The 16,543-nt window shown below is 42.3% G+C and overlaps 1 protein-coding gene across 1 annotated transcript in view; it reads right to left on the reverse strand.

Moving 5' to 3' along the window:
- NDUFS1 (NADH:ubiquinone oxidoreductase core subunit S1) overlaps positions 1 to 16,543 on the reverse strand; it is a 779,390-nt gene that overhangs the window by 55,503 nt on the left and 707,344 nt on the right. Inside the window, exon 17 of the mRNA XM_078680296.1 lies at positions 14,426 to 14,560. Within this exon, the coding sequence (XP_078536422.1) occupies positions 14,426 to 14,560 (135 nt within the window). The remainder of the gene's footprint in view (positions 1 to 14,425; positions 14,561 to 16,543) is intronic.

Genomic DNA, 16,543 nt, shown 5'->3' on the forward strand with positions numbered 1-16,543 from the left:
TGAAACTACACTGTCTTGAGAGGTACAAATTCACTTTTTTTATTCAACACGCCAAGACAGGTGACTTAGGTTATGCCTATGTTCGTTCCTTCCCCACTTTGTGTTTAATTACAGAATCTGACTTAAACGGCTTCTCCATGGATTTTTAACACTACATGGGAGCATCTGACAACTGCAGGTACGAACTATCGTTGTGTGGAACAAGACAGGTACCACTTTGATTGCAAGGTCCTTATTTTAATTGACACCGCACCACCCCCTTTTTTTATATTTCACAGTTAAGGCCATTTCCAGTCCACGTCCTGAGGAGAACCCTAGAACAAGGCAGGATTTGAAAAGAGTTGACTCTGAGCTGAAGCTAAAACACTTGTGGGGCGCTGTTGGGACTCATTAAAAGAAATGTATTTCTCATTGGTGGAATGACCCCACCCAACATTGAGCTGTCCTCAGCTCAGTAAACAGGCAGGATTTCTTGAATTGGGTTGTGTCCGCCTGTTCCTTCACATTTTATATAAGGACTGGTGCCCTCTAATGATCTTTGGAGGCAATTGGTGTTGGTGTATGGTGTTTATGTTTTGTATATGTGTTTATCATGTATTTTGCGTTATTATTCACAGGCACTTTGTTGGTAAAAGTTTGATATTGTAATTTGTGTGTCTGTGGAGGACATGATGACATGTTTTCATGTATAATGTTATAAGATTGAAAAGCAATGTGAAATAAATAATTCATACTTAGAATTTATTGTCTAGGTATTGCTAAATAACTGTTGAACAACCTATCTGGTCATTTTCTTGTTACTTATATTTGTAATCTGCGAGGCATCGTCGACTGAGTTTGTCTGCTCTGGTGTTCAGAGAACCAGTCAGATGTTGAGCCACCACGGATATGCTCTGCTGTTCCAGCCATGTCCAGATACGCAGGGGCTTTTGATAAAGTTTCTAATCTTTTTTGTGATTGTAATTTGACGCATACTGCTTGGAAGACATATGCAACAACCTATTTAAGAATAGTTTATTTCAACCATATATAACCTATATCTTTCCTCTCCTTCCCTTAATTGCCCCAGCCTCTGTGCTTTATCATCTGTTTTCTTTATTGGTCTTTGTAAAAAAAATGAGATGATATTATCAATCGCATTCCTTCTGTCAGAACAAATGGATTGTAAAAATCTTTATTGTATTAAATTTACTTTCTTATTCTTTTTGGGGGGAAAAAGAAGAATTTGAGGAGTAATGGAGCAATGCTCGATCATTTGCCCGCTCCAACATATTTCCAAATTCTTTATTTACTTCATTCTAGCTGGCCACAAAGATACTAAAATAAACTACCTTATTAGACAATCAACTATGATCGAATGAGAAATCAAGCACTGCCTTTGACAAATCTGTGATTTATTTATTTTGCATACATATGCTATAAGCTTTAAAAGTAATACAATGTAAACATGCTGTCTAGAGATGTAGTGTGTGTCAGCAAAATAATAACTTACTTCAGAAATAAAGAATAAGAAATACCAACAGAACTAAAAGCAGTTATTAGCCCACCAGCCCTTAAACTGAAGTGGACTACTTTTTAGGTTATTGTGCACATGTAAACAAGCAAAATACTGTCACAGAGAAGAAAGCCAATGACTGAAGTAGTCTGACCTACTGCACCATGCTGTATGCCATTATGGGTGGAAGCAAAATTTGAATGACACTTAAACAGAGCAATGGACGAAGAGGCATGACCGAAACCCTGTGTGTAAATATATTTAAGTATGTATTTTTATTATTTTTTGGTGGGAAAACATGAGGCTGGAGACCACACCTAAAAAAAGCGTACACAGATGAACTACCATTACTTTCGTACTAGGTATTTTGCAAACAAATGTGAGTATACATTCCTTGGATGTACTGTACATTTTCGGCTTCCTACAGAGTTTTTCTTGCACTTTAGGTAGCATATCACATTAAACTATCCCCCAGTATACAATGGGGTACAAAATGAGGCCCATCCTCCCATTACATTACAAAGACCATTGATGTAATCCAACTCTGCAATAACCCATCAAACGTTACCTTTGACTGTTTTATTCACTTTCATCTTGGTTGCACTGCTAATTAGCATAGCAGTTCCTTATCTATATTATAAAAACATTCCAAGTCCTCAACATGAATATGCATTTATTGAGGACAATCAACTTTTGCCAATACAAAAAGCATGGGGAGGGAGCTCTCTTTTTAACATTTACAAATCCAACTCACTATCTTTTCACATGTAAAGAGCGGTCTTATGGAAATAATCAAATATAACAACACTGCCTTTATATGTTCAGCGTTGGCTTGTGATAGGAGCCACTTTAAAGTGCTACTTTAGTTTATGAAGGTGGTTTGTGAGAAACCATACAGTTTCTTCAATAATGTGACATGTATACGGAAGGGCAAGTTACTTACCTTCGGTAATGCCTGATCTGGTAGAGACAATCTAGCCACAGATTCCTTACTTTTGAATTTCCAAGGTATCAGACTGGATCCATATTTTTCTTCAAGCAATACCCCTGCATGCCGGTAGGTGGCATCGGTCAGCTCCGTGTGTCGACTGCTGCTCCGTTGTGATGTCTGCATCACCTATATAGGCACACCTTCGCACGCTGACGTCAGTAACTTTTCAAGACTTTTCACACCAGAATCGCAGATCCATGAAATACACAGACATTGGTGTGTTTCTGCAACAACTAAGTCCCTGAAAGGAATCAGTACTGAGGATGGGTGGGTCATTAATGAATCTGCAGCTCAATCATGTCTCTGCCATATAAGGCGTTACCGAAGGTAAGTAACCTGTCCATCTGATAGAGACATACAGCCACAGAATCCATACTTTTGAATTGATACCCAAGCAAAACCATCCCTGGAGGAGGGAATGCAAGTTTAGGAAGAAAGTCCTGCAGGACAGAGCAGCAAAATAGGCCATCCCTATGGACTTGATTGTCCAGACAGTAGTGCTTGATAAACGTGTGCAGGGATGCCCATATTACTGCCTGACAAATGTCAAGGACAGGAGCTCCACATTGCAAAGCTGTGGTAGCAGCCTTAGCTCTGGTGGAATGAGTCCTTAAGCCTTCAGAAGGCTGTTTTTTGGCAGCTAGAGTATAGAAAATTTTGATGTAGAGGATGACCCATTATGAGATAGTCCTCTTCTCCACTGCATGACCTTTCCTCATTCCAACATACTCCACAAAGAGTTGGTTGTCCAACAGGAACTGTTTAGTGTGGTTAAGGTAGACAACATCTCCTCTTTTTCAGAGGGGTGCGGAGGAGAGTAGAAAATGGGCAAGGTGACAGATTTCCCCACATGGAATTGTGTTACCACCTTTGGGAGGAAAGAGACCCTAGTGCGAAGCACCAATTCATCAGTGAATATTGTTCGGTAAAGAAGCCTGGATGACAGAGCCTGAAATTCACTCACACTCCTGGAAGAAGTTATTTCTACTAAAAAGTCTCTTTGAATGGTGAGCTGCCGGAGGGAACAGTTGTGCAAAGGTTTGAATGGTGCACTCATCAGGAAGTTAAGAACCAAATTAAGGTCCCACTGAGGCATAATGAAAGCGGAAGGTGGAAACAATAATAATGGCTTTGAGGGATCTATTACAATAGGAGATTTAAATAATGTGGTTTGGTCTGTTAGCCTCAGGAAGGCAGACAGAGCTGAAAGGTACCCTTTGAGAGTGTCCAGTGCAAAACCCTGCTGGGCAGGGTCAAAATAATAAGCAAAACTTGAGAGAGGGAAGCTGAAAGAGGATCAGTAGACCTTTCTGTACAATATTTTACAAATGTGTTCCACCTGCAGGCGTACACGAACTTGGTGGAGGGCCGTCTGGCCGCCAAAATAACATTGCAAACTTCAGGAGGAAGGTCTAATGCTATCAACTGCCGCCTCTCAATCTCCATGCAAGAAGGTGTGGAGCTAAAAGGTTTGAGTGGAGGACACTCACCTGCTGCTGTGACAGAAGATCCTCCCGAAGGGGCGTCTTGATCTGAGGTTCGATGCTCTTCCTTAGAGGGATGAAGCGTGGAATAAAAGGTAGGCAAAGTGATGGACTGGCCTACGTGGAATGGGGTGACTACCTTTGCTAAGAAGGATGCTCACGTCCGGAATACCAGTTTGTCAGGGAAAAATTAAATGTAGGGAGGCTGAGAGAATAGTGCCTATAAATCACTGACCCTCCAGGCAGATTTAAGTGCCACCAGAAAGCCGCCTTGATGGTGATGAGCCGAAGAGGACAATAAAGAAGCGACTCAAAGGGAGCGCACATCAAGAAAGTAAGAACCAGGGTAAGGTCCCATTGAGGCATAACAAAGGAAGCTGGTGGAAAAGTGCACTAGACCTTTATGGAACTCATTTACAATAGGGGATTTGAAGATCTGGAAGGCTGCAGAGAAGTGGAAAAGGCAGATAGATAACCCTTCAAGGTGCCCAAAGCAGAGCACTGAATGGCCTCGTAAACTTCTGAGTGGAACAGGGTTTCTCCGGAAATTCAGGGAGATGCGTAGATGGCCCAGACACAAGCACCAGGCCACAGAGTGTCTCGTCGGAAGACTTTGACAGACGGGGCAAAGTCTAATACCTCTTCGACTTGTTGCTCTGTTTTGTTGTTGTGGGAATTAGCTGAATGGGACTACTGACTGTGACGAAGCTCAATGGCTACCCTATCGATCTCAGGCCTTTCTCTCGACCGGGATAGAAACCATTGCGCTGTGGCATGTCGAGTGGCAAGGAGCTTGAAAGATCACTCTTGCAAGGCCTTGGGCTGCATGGAGCAACAGTTCTTGGCGTTGTGGTCACGCTCAAGACGCCAGAGACAGACGAGGTATAGGCCCGTCACGGACATTTGCCAGTTACAAACACCGCAGGTGTTGAATCCAGCCTTCCTCATAGACATCCCTGACCACACCAGGAGACAATGTCTCATAACTCTTCCACAAAAGGATCGAAAAACAGGTCAGTCAAAAAGTGACTGGGGGTAGCTCTTCTCCGGAACTGCACTGACTGGCACGGAAAGAAAATAACTGGCGTCTGCGCACTAGGGTGGTGCCTTTATAGGCACTACGGACGACGCTACGCGGAGCCAAATGACGCCACATGCCGGTGCGCAGGAGTACTGCTCGGAAAAATAAATCAGGATCCAGTCTGAGGCCTGGGGTTAATTATAAGGCAAGGAATCTTTTGCTAGAAGTCTCTGTCAGATGTTGTAGTACTCTGTGTCTGACCTGTGGCTTCCATTGTGTATCTGAACATCCTAACAGTAATGTTTTCTGAAGGTGTGCATGGCTTACCATGTTGCAACCATACAGATATAGTTGAAGAACACGTTTGTAAGAAATGCCAGTTTTCCTCCTGTGGTGTGCCCTGGGCTTTGCTGTTTACGGTTACCTAGATCATGAGTAGCAAGTTTGGATTGTTATCATGCAATGGTTCCCTCGGTTACTGGTGTGCTCTTACTATCTCTTGCAATGGAGATGAATCTAGTTGGGTTCCCTTTCTTGGGGTGTTTGTCTCCTGGAGATAACATAGGAGTGCCCGTCACACATCACAGTGTGCAGTGTTCCTTTGGCCTTTGTTTTTAGGTTCTGACAGAATGCCAGGAGCTGTGTAGTTTGGTTAACATGGAACTGTGACACTACCTGCGGGTTCGTTCTTAGTACAACTTATCTTTATGTATCTGTAGGTAAGGTTCTAGGGTGGTGAGCGCTGTAATTTGCTGACTTTGTGGAGATACGGGATAGTTATTATGAAGGCTTTAGTTGTAGGAATTTAAGTTCTGCCTTATGCATGGATTCAAAGGTCACGGTCATCAGCTGTATGAGCAGTGCTTGACTGGGGGTGAATGCATGATTTATTTAGCATTCCTCCCATCATTTGTTTGCTTAGAACTTTTTACCCTACGTGGGATGGGTATGCCCAGACGTGGGTCCCTTGCTCACTGTGCCACTGGAATCAAGCTAGCCTGGCTGATGAAGGGTAATACCCAGACACCGGTCCTAGGATGCTTGTTTCCAGTCCAGGGAAGACCTGGCTTGGCAGTTCGGTCTGGACTGTTCCCATGAGGCACTGGGTCAAGACTGATTTGCACATGGCTGGGTCTAAACTGGGGTGGCATGGTGAACAGAAGAACAATGGATTTAACCCAGATCTCTTGACTGGGGGTGTATGTATGATTTATTCAGCATTCAGTCCATCATTTGTTTGCGTATGCTCCACATTTGCGTAGGTGGTGTACTTAGTGGGACTACCTTCTTTGCTACCTCCAGAAATATCTTTATCAATAGTAAGGTGAAGAAACTGTTTCCCATTGGCCCCCTGGTGTAAGCGACAATGGCAGTTAAGCATCCTCTTTCCCTGTGAAATCTCCACTAGGTCTGAGTACCATGTTTGCCTGGCCTACTGCGGGGCAATGAGGATGAGCTTCATGCGTGAGTGTCTGAACCTGTGTACTGTCATTGGAAGCAGGGGAATTGGTGGAAATATGTAAACAAATACCTGTGACCAGTTTATCAAAAGGGCATTTTATTACATGGACGCGAAGCTTTGGCATTTTGCACTTTCTGGGCTTACAAACAGGTCTATGCTTGGGGTGCCCCACCTCTTGAAGATGCTGTCCAGCATTGCTTGTTTTGGCTCCCATTTGTGGGATTTGTTTGCTTGTTGGTTTATTTAGTCTATTTCAATATTGGGGAAACCTGAAAGATTAACTGCGACCAGGATTGTGCTCCTTTAAACTGCTGATTTCCATATCTCCTGTGGCAGTTGGGACATTTGAAAGGACCTGGTCCCCCTCATGTCTGTTGAGGTATCACATTGTTGTTGAGTTGTCCGTTTGGATCAGTACTGTCTTTCTTTTGGTGTGTGCCTGGAAGGTCTTCAGTGGTAGAAAAACTGTTTTGAGTTCCAGCAGCTTTATGTGTTTTACCACCACCATTGGTCTCTTTAGCACTGTGACCCTTTGGTTGTTCATGTGTGCCCCATCTAGGGTGGGGTGCAGCAGTAGCGATAGTCACTTTAGGAGTTGGCATCTTGAAGGGCTTCCCCAAGGTCAAATTTTGCGTGTTCCGCCAGCTTATCTCCTTTGGAATTACAGCTAGAACAAGCACTACATCCTCACAACTCCCTGTGACTAGTGATCATCTTTTGCTGAACCTCTCTTAGAACATCTGCATGTGTAGCTTGGCTTGCGGTCTGAGCGAGATGCATAATGCTATCATACCCACCATTTTGATTACTGTCAGAGACTGACCCTTCTAAAACAGGCAAGTTTGATCTGTTAGCGCCTTCACTCCCTTGGGCACTGGGTAGCCTTTACTATCCTTGTGGTCAGTGTCACTCCCAGGAACACCTTCTCCTGTTCTTGGTGTCGGAAGGGCTTTTCCAGGTTTATGGATAAACCAAGGTTGTGTAGTGTGTTGATCACCGTATGTATGTGTAGCTGACACTAGCGCCTTGAGTTTGCCTTTACTAGCTAGTCTTCCAGGAATGGGTAGACATGTATACTTTTATTTTCGTAGGTGTGTGGCTACCTCCACTAGGCATTTTGTGAACACCCTTGGTACTGATTTTATGTCGAAAGGTAGCACCTTGAACTGGTAGTGAACCTGGTTTAGGTTGAATATGTAGTACCGTTTATGCCCTGGATATATTGTTATGTGCAGATGGGTATCTTTCAGGTCTATTGTGGCTATGTAGTTTCCCTTGTTCAGAATTGAGATGGATTCCTGCAAAGTTGTCATCACAAACCGCTGGGTTCAAATGAACTTGGTATCTGAGATCTAGGATTGGTCTTAAGTGTTAGATCCTGCTTTGGCACTAGGAAGCGTGCTGAATAAATGTCTTCCCTTGTAGGACTCTTTCTACTGGTTGGTCTTTTATTAATTCTTGCACCGCCTAGCGTAGCTGTAGGCGTTCTTCACATCTCTGTGGTCTCTTTCATGGTACTGCCCAAGGGGATCTTCTGAAGAGCTCTATGCAGTAGCCGTGTTTTATTAAATTTAGTACCCATTGGTTTGAGGTAATCGACGCCCCCATTCATGGAGGAATCCCCTTATTCCTCCCCAACAGGTGTTTTGAGGTTGGGGTTTGGTCAGAGAGATTCACTTATTTGTTTGCTCCCTCTCCCCTCTTGGCTTCTCCCCCTTGCCCTCCCATGAGAGGGCTGTTGCGTCGGGTACTCCCATTGGGTGTCACAAAATCTACTACTGATAAAAAAGCATTTAAGCTTGCCTAAGGGAATTACCATAGTGTCATTTCCTTTAGGGCAGTCCATCATGTACATACCAAATTACATAAATTTTGTCCCAGCCAGACGACATAACTGTTGTACACAGGAGACCATTTACCTAGTAGCTTACTTCTGTCTCTCCGACATCAGGCTCTTGGTACCCTATCTTAATCCCTATACCTGATGTACATAAACATGTCCCTGGCACAGCAGATTTATGCTGTATAAGGGTCGCCACTTTTTTAATCCATGGCCAACAGCTAGCTGTGCATGATTATGTTTGTTTAGAAAAGGATTAGCGAATGTTTTCAAAACATATCGATTCTAGAAGAAACCCTGGGGTGACAACTTTAGTATAAAAGACCCTCACTGCCTCTTACAGAACAGAGGAGAATTCCTTCCAGGCTGCACGGAGACTCTGAAGGTGGATCCTTCGACAGGCAGAGACCTGACATCCCTTGCAGGGTGCCATCCTTGGCGCAGAGACGGTGTCCATCGTTCAGAACCATCAGGTGAGGGGTTAGCACTTCCCTGGGGGTTTCTTGTCTCCATTAGGATCTTCCTGACATTTACATACACATGATTCACCTACATATCTAGGTTAGGTACAATTAGGTAGGCTACGCATCGTAGTAGTACGCCAATGCTATTGTTTTATATAATCTGTTTATATTCATCTTATTAGCACTATGGTAGAAACCTATCTGCTATTTACGATATTGGTACTAGCGATCACATTTTTTCTGCTCCTGTCTTGATTGTTGCAGCGAATGTGTTTCACACTAGACTGACGCTTGACCAATAAATATTTATTGAAACCGTTCCAATCGTCATTCTATTTATATTCTGAGAAAAGCAAGCACAAGTGGTTGAGCGAAAGATACCGTATTGTTTTCCACGATACCTGAGGAATCAGGGTTGTCATGTTCAGTGGTTGCCAGAAACACACAGGGGGGGAGGTAGTGGCACTGTAGAGCTAGCTAGTCTAACGGCTGACTCCTCCTGTGGGGGTGTCCAGAGTCTGACTACACACCAAACCCTCAGTTTAGGTCATCCAAAATGTGCAGGTCCTGGGGGGTCTAAGGAACTACATGACAATAGGAAGAGTAGATATGTGCGAAAAACGTACACAATTAATAGGATTGACAAAGCTGGTAACTCTGCTAAAGATTTTTTTTAAGCACTAAATGAATTTATAAAGCATCGCTCTTGCATGTACATTATTTTTGCTTCTCAATCGCCGTGTGATTCGCTTGTGGGTCACATTGAGAGGAAAATTAAAATGTAACAGAATTTTCCCAATTCTACATCAATACTCGCTGTTTCACCCACATATACTCTACCCTTCACAAACTCCATGGCTGTGCTCAGAGACCGTGAGTTTATCACTTAGGAGCAAGTGACGGAAATGCTCAGAGATAAATCGGGTTCTCCTTCCGCCCTCTGACCCATACATCTTTGCAAACCTGTCTCCCTTACTTTTGCCTTCCATTACATTCTTGTTTAATCTCATTTTGAATTCAGCAAAAAGTCATTGGAATGGAAAGCTGAACACGTTTCTTCCATTTTGTTAAAGCTTAATGCTCACCCTTGTGAGATTGCTAATTATTGGCCTATTTCACTCTTTCCTATGTAAGATTTTGGAGGCTGTTGTGAACAAACAACTCTCCTCTTACCTGGCCGATTACCTCCTAATGGATTTGCATATCTGGTTCCAAAGCTCAGGAATGTCCTGCCTCTCGGACTGAGACTGCTGTAAGAAGAACCCAGCTGAGGAAAAAGCTCAAGACATGGTTGTTCTCCCAGTAGGTCCAGAACTGGCATCGTTACCTTTTTCAGTACTCTTAACCAGGAAGCCCCTGGGCAGCCATGTGCTTTACAAAATAACCTAAACAAACATTCCACTTAATCAGGTTTTAGAGCCTTCCACAGAATGGAAACTGCATTGGTGGCAGTTCTTGATTCCATCAGATTATCTCTAGATGCCGGACTGCCAGCGATGCTAGTGTTTACCGACTTGTAAACCACATTTGATACGGTCTCTCTTGGTCCAAAGACTCTGAGATAGATATCTATGGGAAAGCCCTGCATTGGCGTATTGATTTCTTGGATAATAGGACCCAGACGATTCCTCTTGACTTGTTCATATCTCGGACAATGATCTTGTACAAGGGGGTTCCTTAGGGCTTTTCTTTGAGTCCTACAGTTTTTGACATCCCTTGCCCAAATAGTCAAATCTTGCGGCTTTCAAATAATTTCCTATGCAGATGACACTGAAATAATCATTTCTTTCAGGCACATACCAGAAAATGCCAAAAGTAGGTTTACTGACTGCATGAGGAAAGTTGCCACCTGGATGGCTATGAACTGTTTACAGCTCAATGGAGATAAAAACAAGATTCTGCTGTTGGCAGGGCTCAGGCCTATTGGTCAGACGGCTGGTGGTCTCCCGAGTTAGACTCTGCGCCATATCCCAGGAGTGCAGTTAAAAATCTCGGCATCCAGATTGAAAAGACTCTTTCCACGAGAGAACAGATGTCAGTATGTGGCGCATGCTTCAGTAGTAAGAGAATACTAAAAATATGTGTTCCAGTAGCTCCCGCTAAGATCAAGGAGAACTCACATTCAAGCACTTATATAGTGAGTCTCCTTGACTACAGGAATGCCTTGGTATTAGCTGCCAATGAGTCACTTCTTTCTAGATTTGCAAGTCGTCCAAAATACAGCCACGTGCCTGGTTTGTAAGCTTCCCTCTGGTTCTCCATCGGTTTCCACACAGAAAGCTCTTCTTTGGCTTCCAGTGAGAAAAAGGTCCCTGTTCCAGCTTTATTGTCTTGTTCATATATCTTTGGCTGGCAAGGGTCCGGTCTACCTACGAGAGAAACTTTCGTGCTGCTATCCTAGTAGAAATCTTAGACCACAGGATCAAAACTGTTGCTCTGCCCCCGCTGCATCCATACTGCAAGATATGGCAGAAGGTCATTCTCCTATCTGGCTCCTTATCACTGAAAAAAACTTCAGTTTCATATTTTCTTCTGTTCAGATCTCAATAGCTTTAAAAAAACTTTTAAAGAACTGGCTATTCTGATTAACTGTATTTTTGCACTATACCAAATGCAATTAGCCTAACTCTGCCAGTGCGCTGTCTGGGTTACAGCAGAATTGGGAAAAGCCATTCTTGTCAATTCCCATTAATTGGCAATAGTATTTCCATATCTCCATATCTTACTTCTAAAGTACAGAAAAGGTTTTCAAATCTTTCAGTTTTAATCTTCTATTTAAGTTTATATTCCATCTCGCGCCCCGTTTCCTTTCTATTCATTCACCTCTGCTAGTCAATTGTCACTGCATTATTTAAAAATCCAGAATGAGTTTAGTTTTGCATTTTTCTGTAAAGCACATGCATTTTTTAATAAAGATTCGATAGTGAAAGTGTCGATTCACTATTTTGACAATTTAATAAGAAATATTGGTTATAAGACAAATAATTCCTTCTAAACTAGGTTATTTTTTCCTTCCATCTATGTACCTATTGAAATCACTTGACTTATTCCTCTTCTATTCAACCTATTGAGATTCTTCTAATATGAGTTAAATTTTACTCCCACAGGAGCTACCTATTCCAGTGAGGATCCTTTCTCAATGGATCTTCCAGAACGTAAGCTACTTTTCCTAATTTGAATAAACTGTATGAATGTCATCCCAGTTTTGGAAATTCAGTGTTGGCACTTGGTCACTACACCAATCATTTACCAGTTTGCCATCTGTGGTCCTCAAAAAATGATGGGGAATATCGAGTGGAATATGGTAAGGTATTTACCACACAAAGTAAATATAACTACCTCGGGGTGAGGAAATTACCACATGTTCGAAGTACACTTATTCCAAATGTTTTACTTTTAACTTAGACATAACTGGCAGAATCAGAATTACACACACTGAATTCTGAATGTTTTGCCTTTTTCCTGGGTCTTTTTCACGGATAAAATTTCACTACATTTGAACTGCTGGAGTCTACTGGGTGAAAGCTACAAGAGTGTGATGATTATCACACAACTCATAATTCCTATCCCTGTGCAAACGAACATATGCAGTGCGATTGGAATTTTGTCCTGAACTTGTAATGAGGGCCTGAGTGTTCCTTGAAGGTGCAGAAGACTCAATTTCCTACTCAGTGGTTGCTGATTGACATCTCATTTCAGCCATGTGTCACCGATTCTTCCCTTATTGTATTCTTTTCTAAGTCTTACGTTAAGGCTTTTGAATAGGATTTTTATTCAACTTGCGCAGTGCTCCCAAACATTTTAGAACCACAACCCAATTTTTAGAGCAACCTTTTGCGGCCCACGGAGCTTAAATGGACATGAGGCTGGTGATTTTTTTAATGTATCTAAAGCACTGCGTGGTAGCACACTGTTATTTACAGACAGCACAGTTTCTATTGAAATAGCCACTAAATTTCCATGGACAAGCACCTATTTGGCACACAAATGTTAGTCATGGCTGATATTACTGTAACCAATTATCCTAGCAGTTCTATATGGTTATCTGAAAGACCATTTACCCTGGAGGGCGGGGTTCTCAGTTATATTTCCAGCAGCTACTTCTTTTGAAATTAAGTTAACAAAAGATAGATAACTACTCCAATTTCTCAATAAGTAATTGTCTTAGCAGTTATGCATGATTAACTGATTGAATACCTTTGATCATAATTCTGGCTCCATCCACTGGCCAACTCAGCATTCCATTTTGAGAAATACATCAGACACACTCAGGCTCTTATTACAACATTCTAATGGGGTTCGCATAGACCGTGAACAGCCCAATCAGAACTGAATGTTATATATTTTCACAGCGATCTCAACTCCTGGAAACAGCAGAAATGTTAATGTGAAAGTCAGGGGAAAAAGGAAAAAAAATCGGCAGGGGAAAAACGAAAAACATTGGCAAGGAAATCAGACCTGGAATTACATGTCGCCTGGGTAATTTCTCATTGTTTTAGTGGACAATCATGTTCTAACCACTAATGGGCCAACTTCTCTACACTCATGGAGTTAGCATACCACCAGTTTTGATAAGTCCTATTTTGTCATTTGTTTTGTAAACAGAGTCCCCCTAAATTTATATGCTCTGGATATTATGCAAGTTTAGTATCGGGCATAATATACTGCAACTGGTGGGGATGTGTAGCAATAAAAGTATGTGCATGCTTTACATTTTTCAGTTCCTACAACACGATCAATAGATACATTTCTTAAACGCAGCAAACATAAGGAAAACACTAACTTCATGTTTGGTACAATGTCAATCTTTGGAATCTTTTCTGGTTTTCTTCTCCTGCTCCTCAGGCTCCAAACTGCCAACTGTTCTAGCTACTCTCACTTCTACTCGCTTTAATACATGAGACACTACTACACTTTCCCTCACAGTTCCCTCTTTTGTCTAACCCTTTCAAGGTCCGCCCAGGTCTCGTCAGGTTCTGGAGCAGTATAGTACTGAACGTCTGCAGTGTCTCCAAAAACATTCATGGGTACACAAAGGTGGCGTACTGGCTACTCCACCATCCCTCAAGGTTCACAAAGCAGCAACACCTCACAAATCCAAACATATTCGCAGAATGTTCAGGAGGGCGCACTAAACACCTTACATCATGAAAGGTAACTCTTAGACTGGATGCTTGATGGAAAAAGTATAGTGCTTGCAATACGCCAATACGTGCCTGAGTACCTACGTCTGATGGTATCTGCTGCCAGCCATGCCCTTAGCCTCTACCCAATGATTCCCCTTTGTCCACTGCACGTTTATATAGGCCTCTTCATTCTTACCTAGAAATTTGGGTCTTTAACCTTTTCGTTTATAGAATACAAGCCGGTCGATGAAGGACTCAAAACATATCGATTTCGAATGCTGACATTAGAAATCACAATTGGAAAGATTAAGGAGCAGGAAGTTGAATTCTACATTAGCTTCTTGTGGCAGTAATATTTTCTGAAACTTCATAAGTTGAGTTTTGGAAAGGTAATAAGGCAATTGCATTTTACAAAATTACAGCGTTCTTTAATTTGGCACACATCAAAACATTCTGCACAAGAGACCTTACTCCAAAAACAACTCTTATGCCATACAGCCTGTTTCTGAAAAGACTACAACTGAGCATATTAGTGTTAATACCTTGGATAACTCGTTTGCCTGCTTGAAGTAATTTGCTTCCTCAACATCATCATAGTGAACCAGATTAGGGGATACCTCATGCAGTCTCATCCTTACTTCATCATGTTCATCATAAGGGAGTGTCACACCTGCCAGCTAAAACATAAAAGAATGAAAGTTATAATAATAAGATTATCCTAAAAGAAAATAGCAGTGATGTGAGAAAGACCAACTGAAAGTTTTCTTTTTTTAGTGTACAGCATGAAGACATCTTGATTTAGCAAGCAAATGATCTATCTAAATTTGAACTCCACTAGATATGTGAGATAGTTCATGGTAATGTTAAATGAAACCTAGAGAAGGTATTTACTCACCTTTGGTACCAATGTTTGTAGTGGGTACTCTATATTCCTGCCTAATTCTTCAGCTGGGGCCTAATTATAGAAAATGTTTCAGAAATACCTCACACTTGGCTCCAGCCCCTGAAGTAACATCATCGGCTCATAAAGACACCAGCTGCAGGGGAAATACTAGTTCCACTTCCACCGAATATCCTAATTTAATAGATAGAGGTGGTGTGTAGTAGAAAAGGGGTCCAAACTTGAGTACTTAAAAGTATTTATTAAAGAAGTTATGAAACACGGAGTCCCCAGCTTGTCGGGTCTAATACTGGTCATGACATCGCAACATTCTATGCCAGCCTTCAGCGGAGGGCATGGGGTGAACCAATGCGGGAGAACAAGGAGGGGTGGAGGGAAGGTGGGTAAAACCAACAGTGAAGTTATAACACATCATCCTCCCTAAGGGAAGAAAAAGGAAAGGAAGGGAGGAAGGAGGAAAGAGGCAGGAGCGGGAAGGAGAGAAGGGCAGGAGAGGAGTGAGGATATGGAAAAAGAATCCATTAACACAATGTCCCCAAGGGGAATGAAAATACCATAAAACAAAGGGTCTTACGCAGAAGACCACAACCGAAAGCTCGGATCAAATTAAACAGGAGGTACAGTTCACGTGGCACAACTAAGAGATGCGACACCGAAAGTACTAACCTCGTCACTTATACACCCCAAACCCTCCGACTGTTACAGCCCAGGGTGAGCTGTGATACACAGCTACAATGTAAACAGCTTGAGGGGAGTTTTTCTTGCCTCCAATGTCGTTTTCAGTCCGACTCGACAAAATACAGTATTCATGGCAAAGCTACTATCACCATAACTCCCCCGGAACTTAAATGTCTTCTTTTAAATGTGCGTTCCATGCCTAAACACCAACTACAGATTTGGGACCTCATTCACACAGAGCAACCTGATCTCTGTTTTTTTACTGAAACCTGGATGAAACCCCACACAACACCTGTTGTTGTGTTGGGTGTTCCCTCAGGGTACAGAATCATGCATGTGGATAGGCCCAATAAAATAGGGGGTGGATTAGCCATTATATGTAAGGACATGTTTAAGGCAACTATTTTAGATAAAATATGTAGTCCAATGATGGAAATCATGATTTTTAAAATCACACTAGGAAGTACATCCTGGAAAGGAGCCCTTTTGTATCGTCCACCTATTTCCAATCCCGACTTTCCCCTGCTCCTTCTGGAAACACTTGCCCCCCACATGAAAGCCAAGGAAGATTTTATCCTCCTCGGGGATTTTAATATACACATGGACATTCCAGAATTGCCTGAAACCATTCACCTAACAACCGACCTATCTCATCTGGGACTTAAAATAATCAACAACGGTGCCACACACATAGGTGGCCACGCCCTTGATCTTATATTTTCCAATAGCACTAAAATACGATGTCTGCCTGCAAAAAAAGATCCTCTGGTCAGATCATTTTCTGGTTGAGTTTTATCTGGCTGGACCGATCAAACGACCTCAGAAAACTCTGCTCCCACCAATTCTTCGTCGGGAATGGCATAAAATCTCAGTGACCAATTTGCACAAACACTGGGTGCAACCGACTGTCACAGATGCAGACACTGCTGAGTCTGCATTAGAGAAATTTAACAAGTCCCTAAAAACCGCTATTGATACCCTTGCTCCCCTCAAACTACATAAACAATTCCCCCATACCAAACAGGAGAAATGGTATACAGATGATCTTAGAAAGGGAAAGCAAAAATGCAGGCGTTTAGAA

Source organism: Lissotriton helveticus, chromosome 3_1, assembly GCF_964261635.1.
Source record: "Lissotriton helveticus chromosome 3_1, aLisHel1.1, whole genome shotgun sequence".
Taxonomy (NCBI): Eukaryota; Metazoa; Chordata; class Amphibia; order Caudata; family Salamandridae; genus Lissotriton; species Lissotriton helveticus.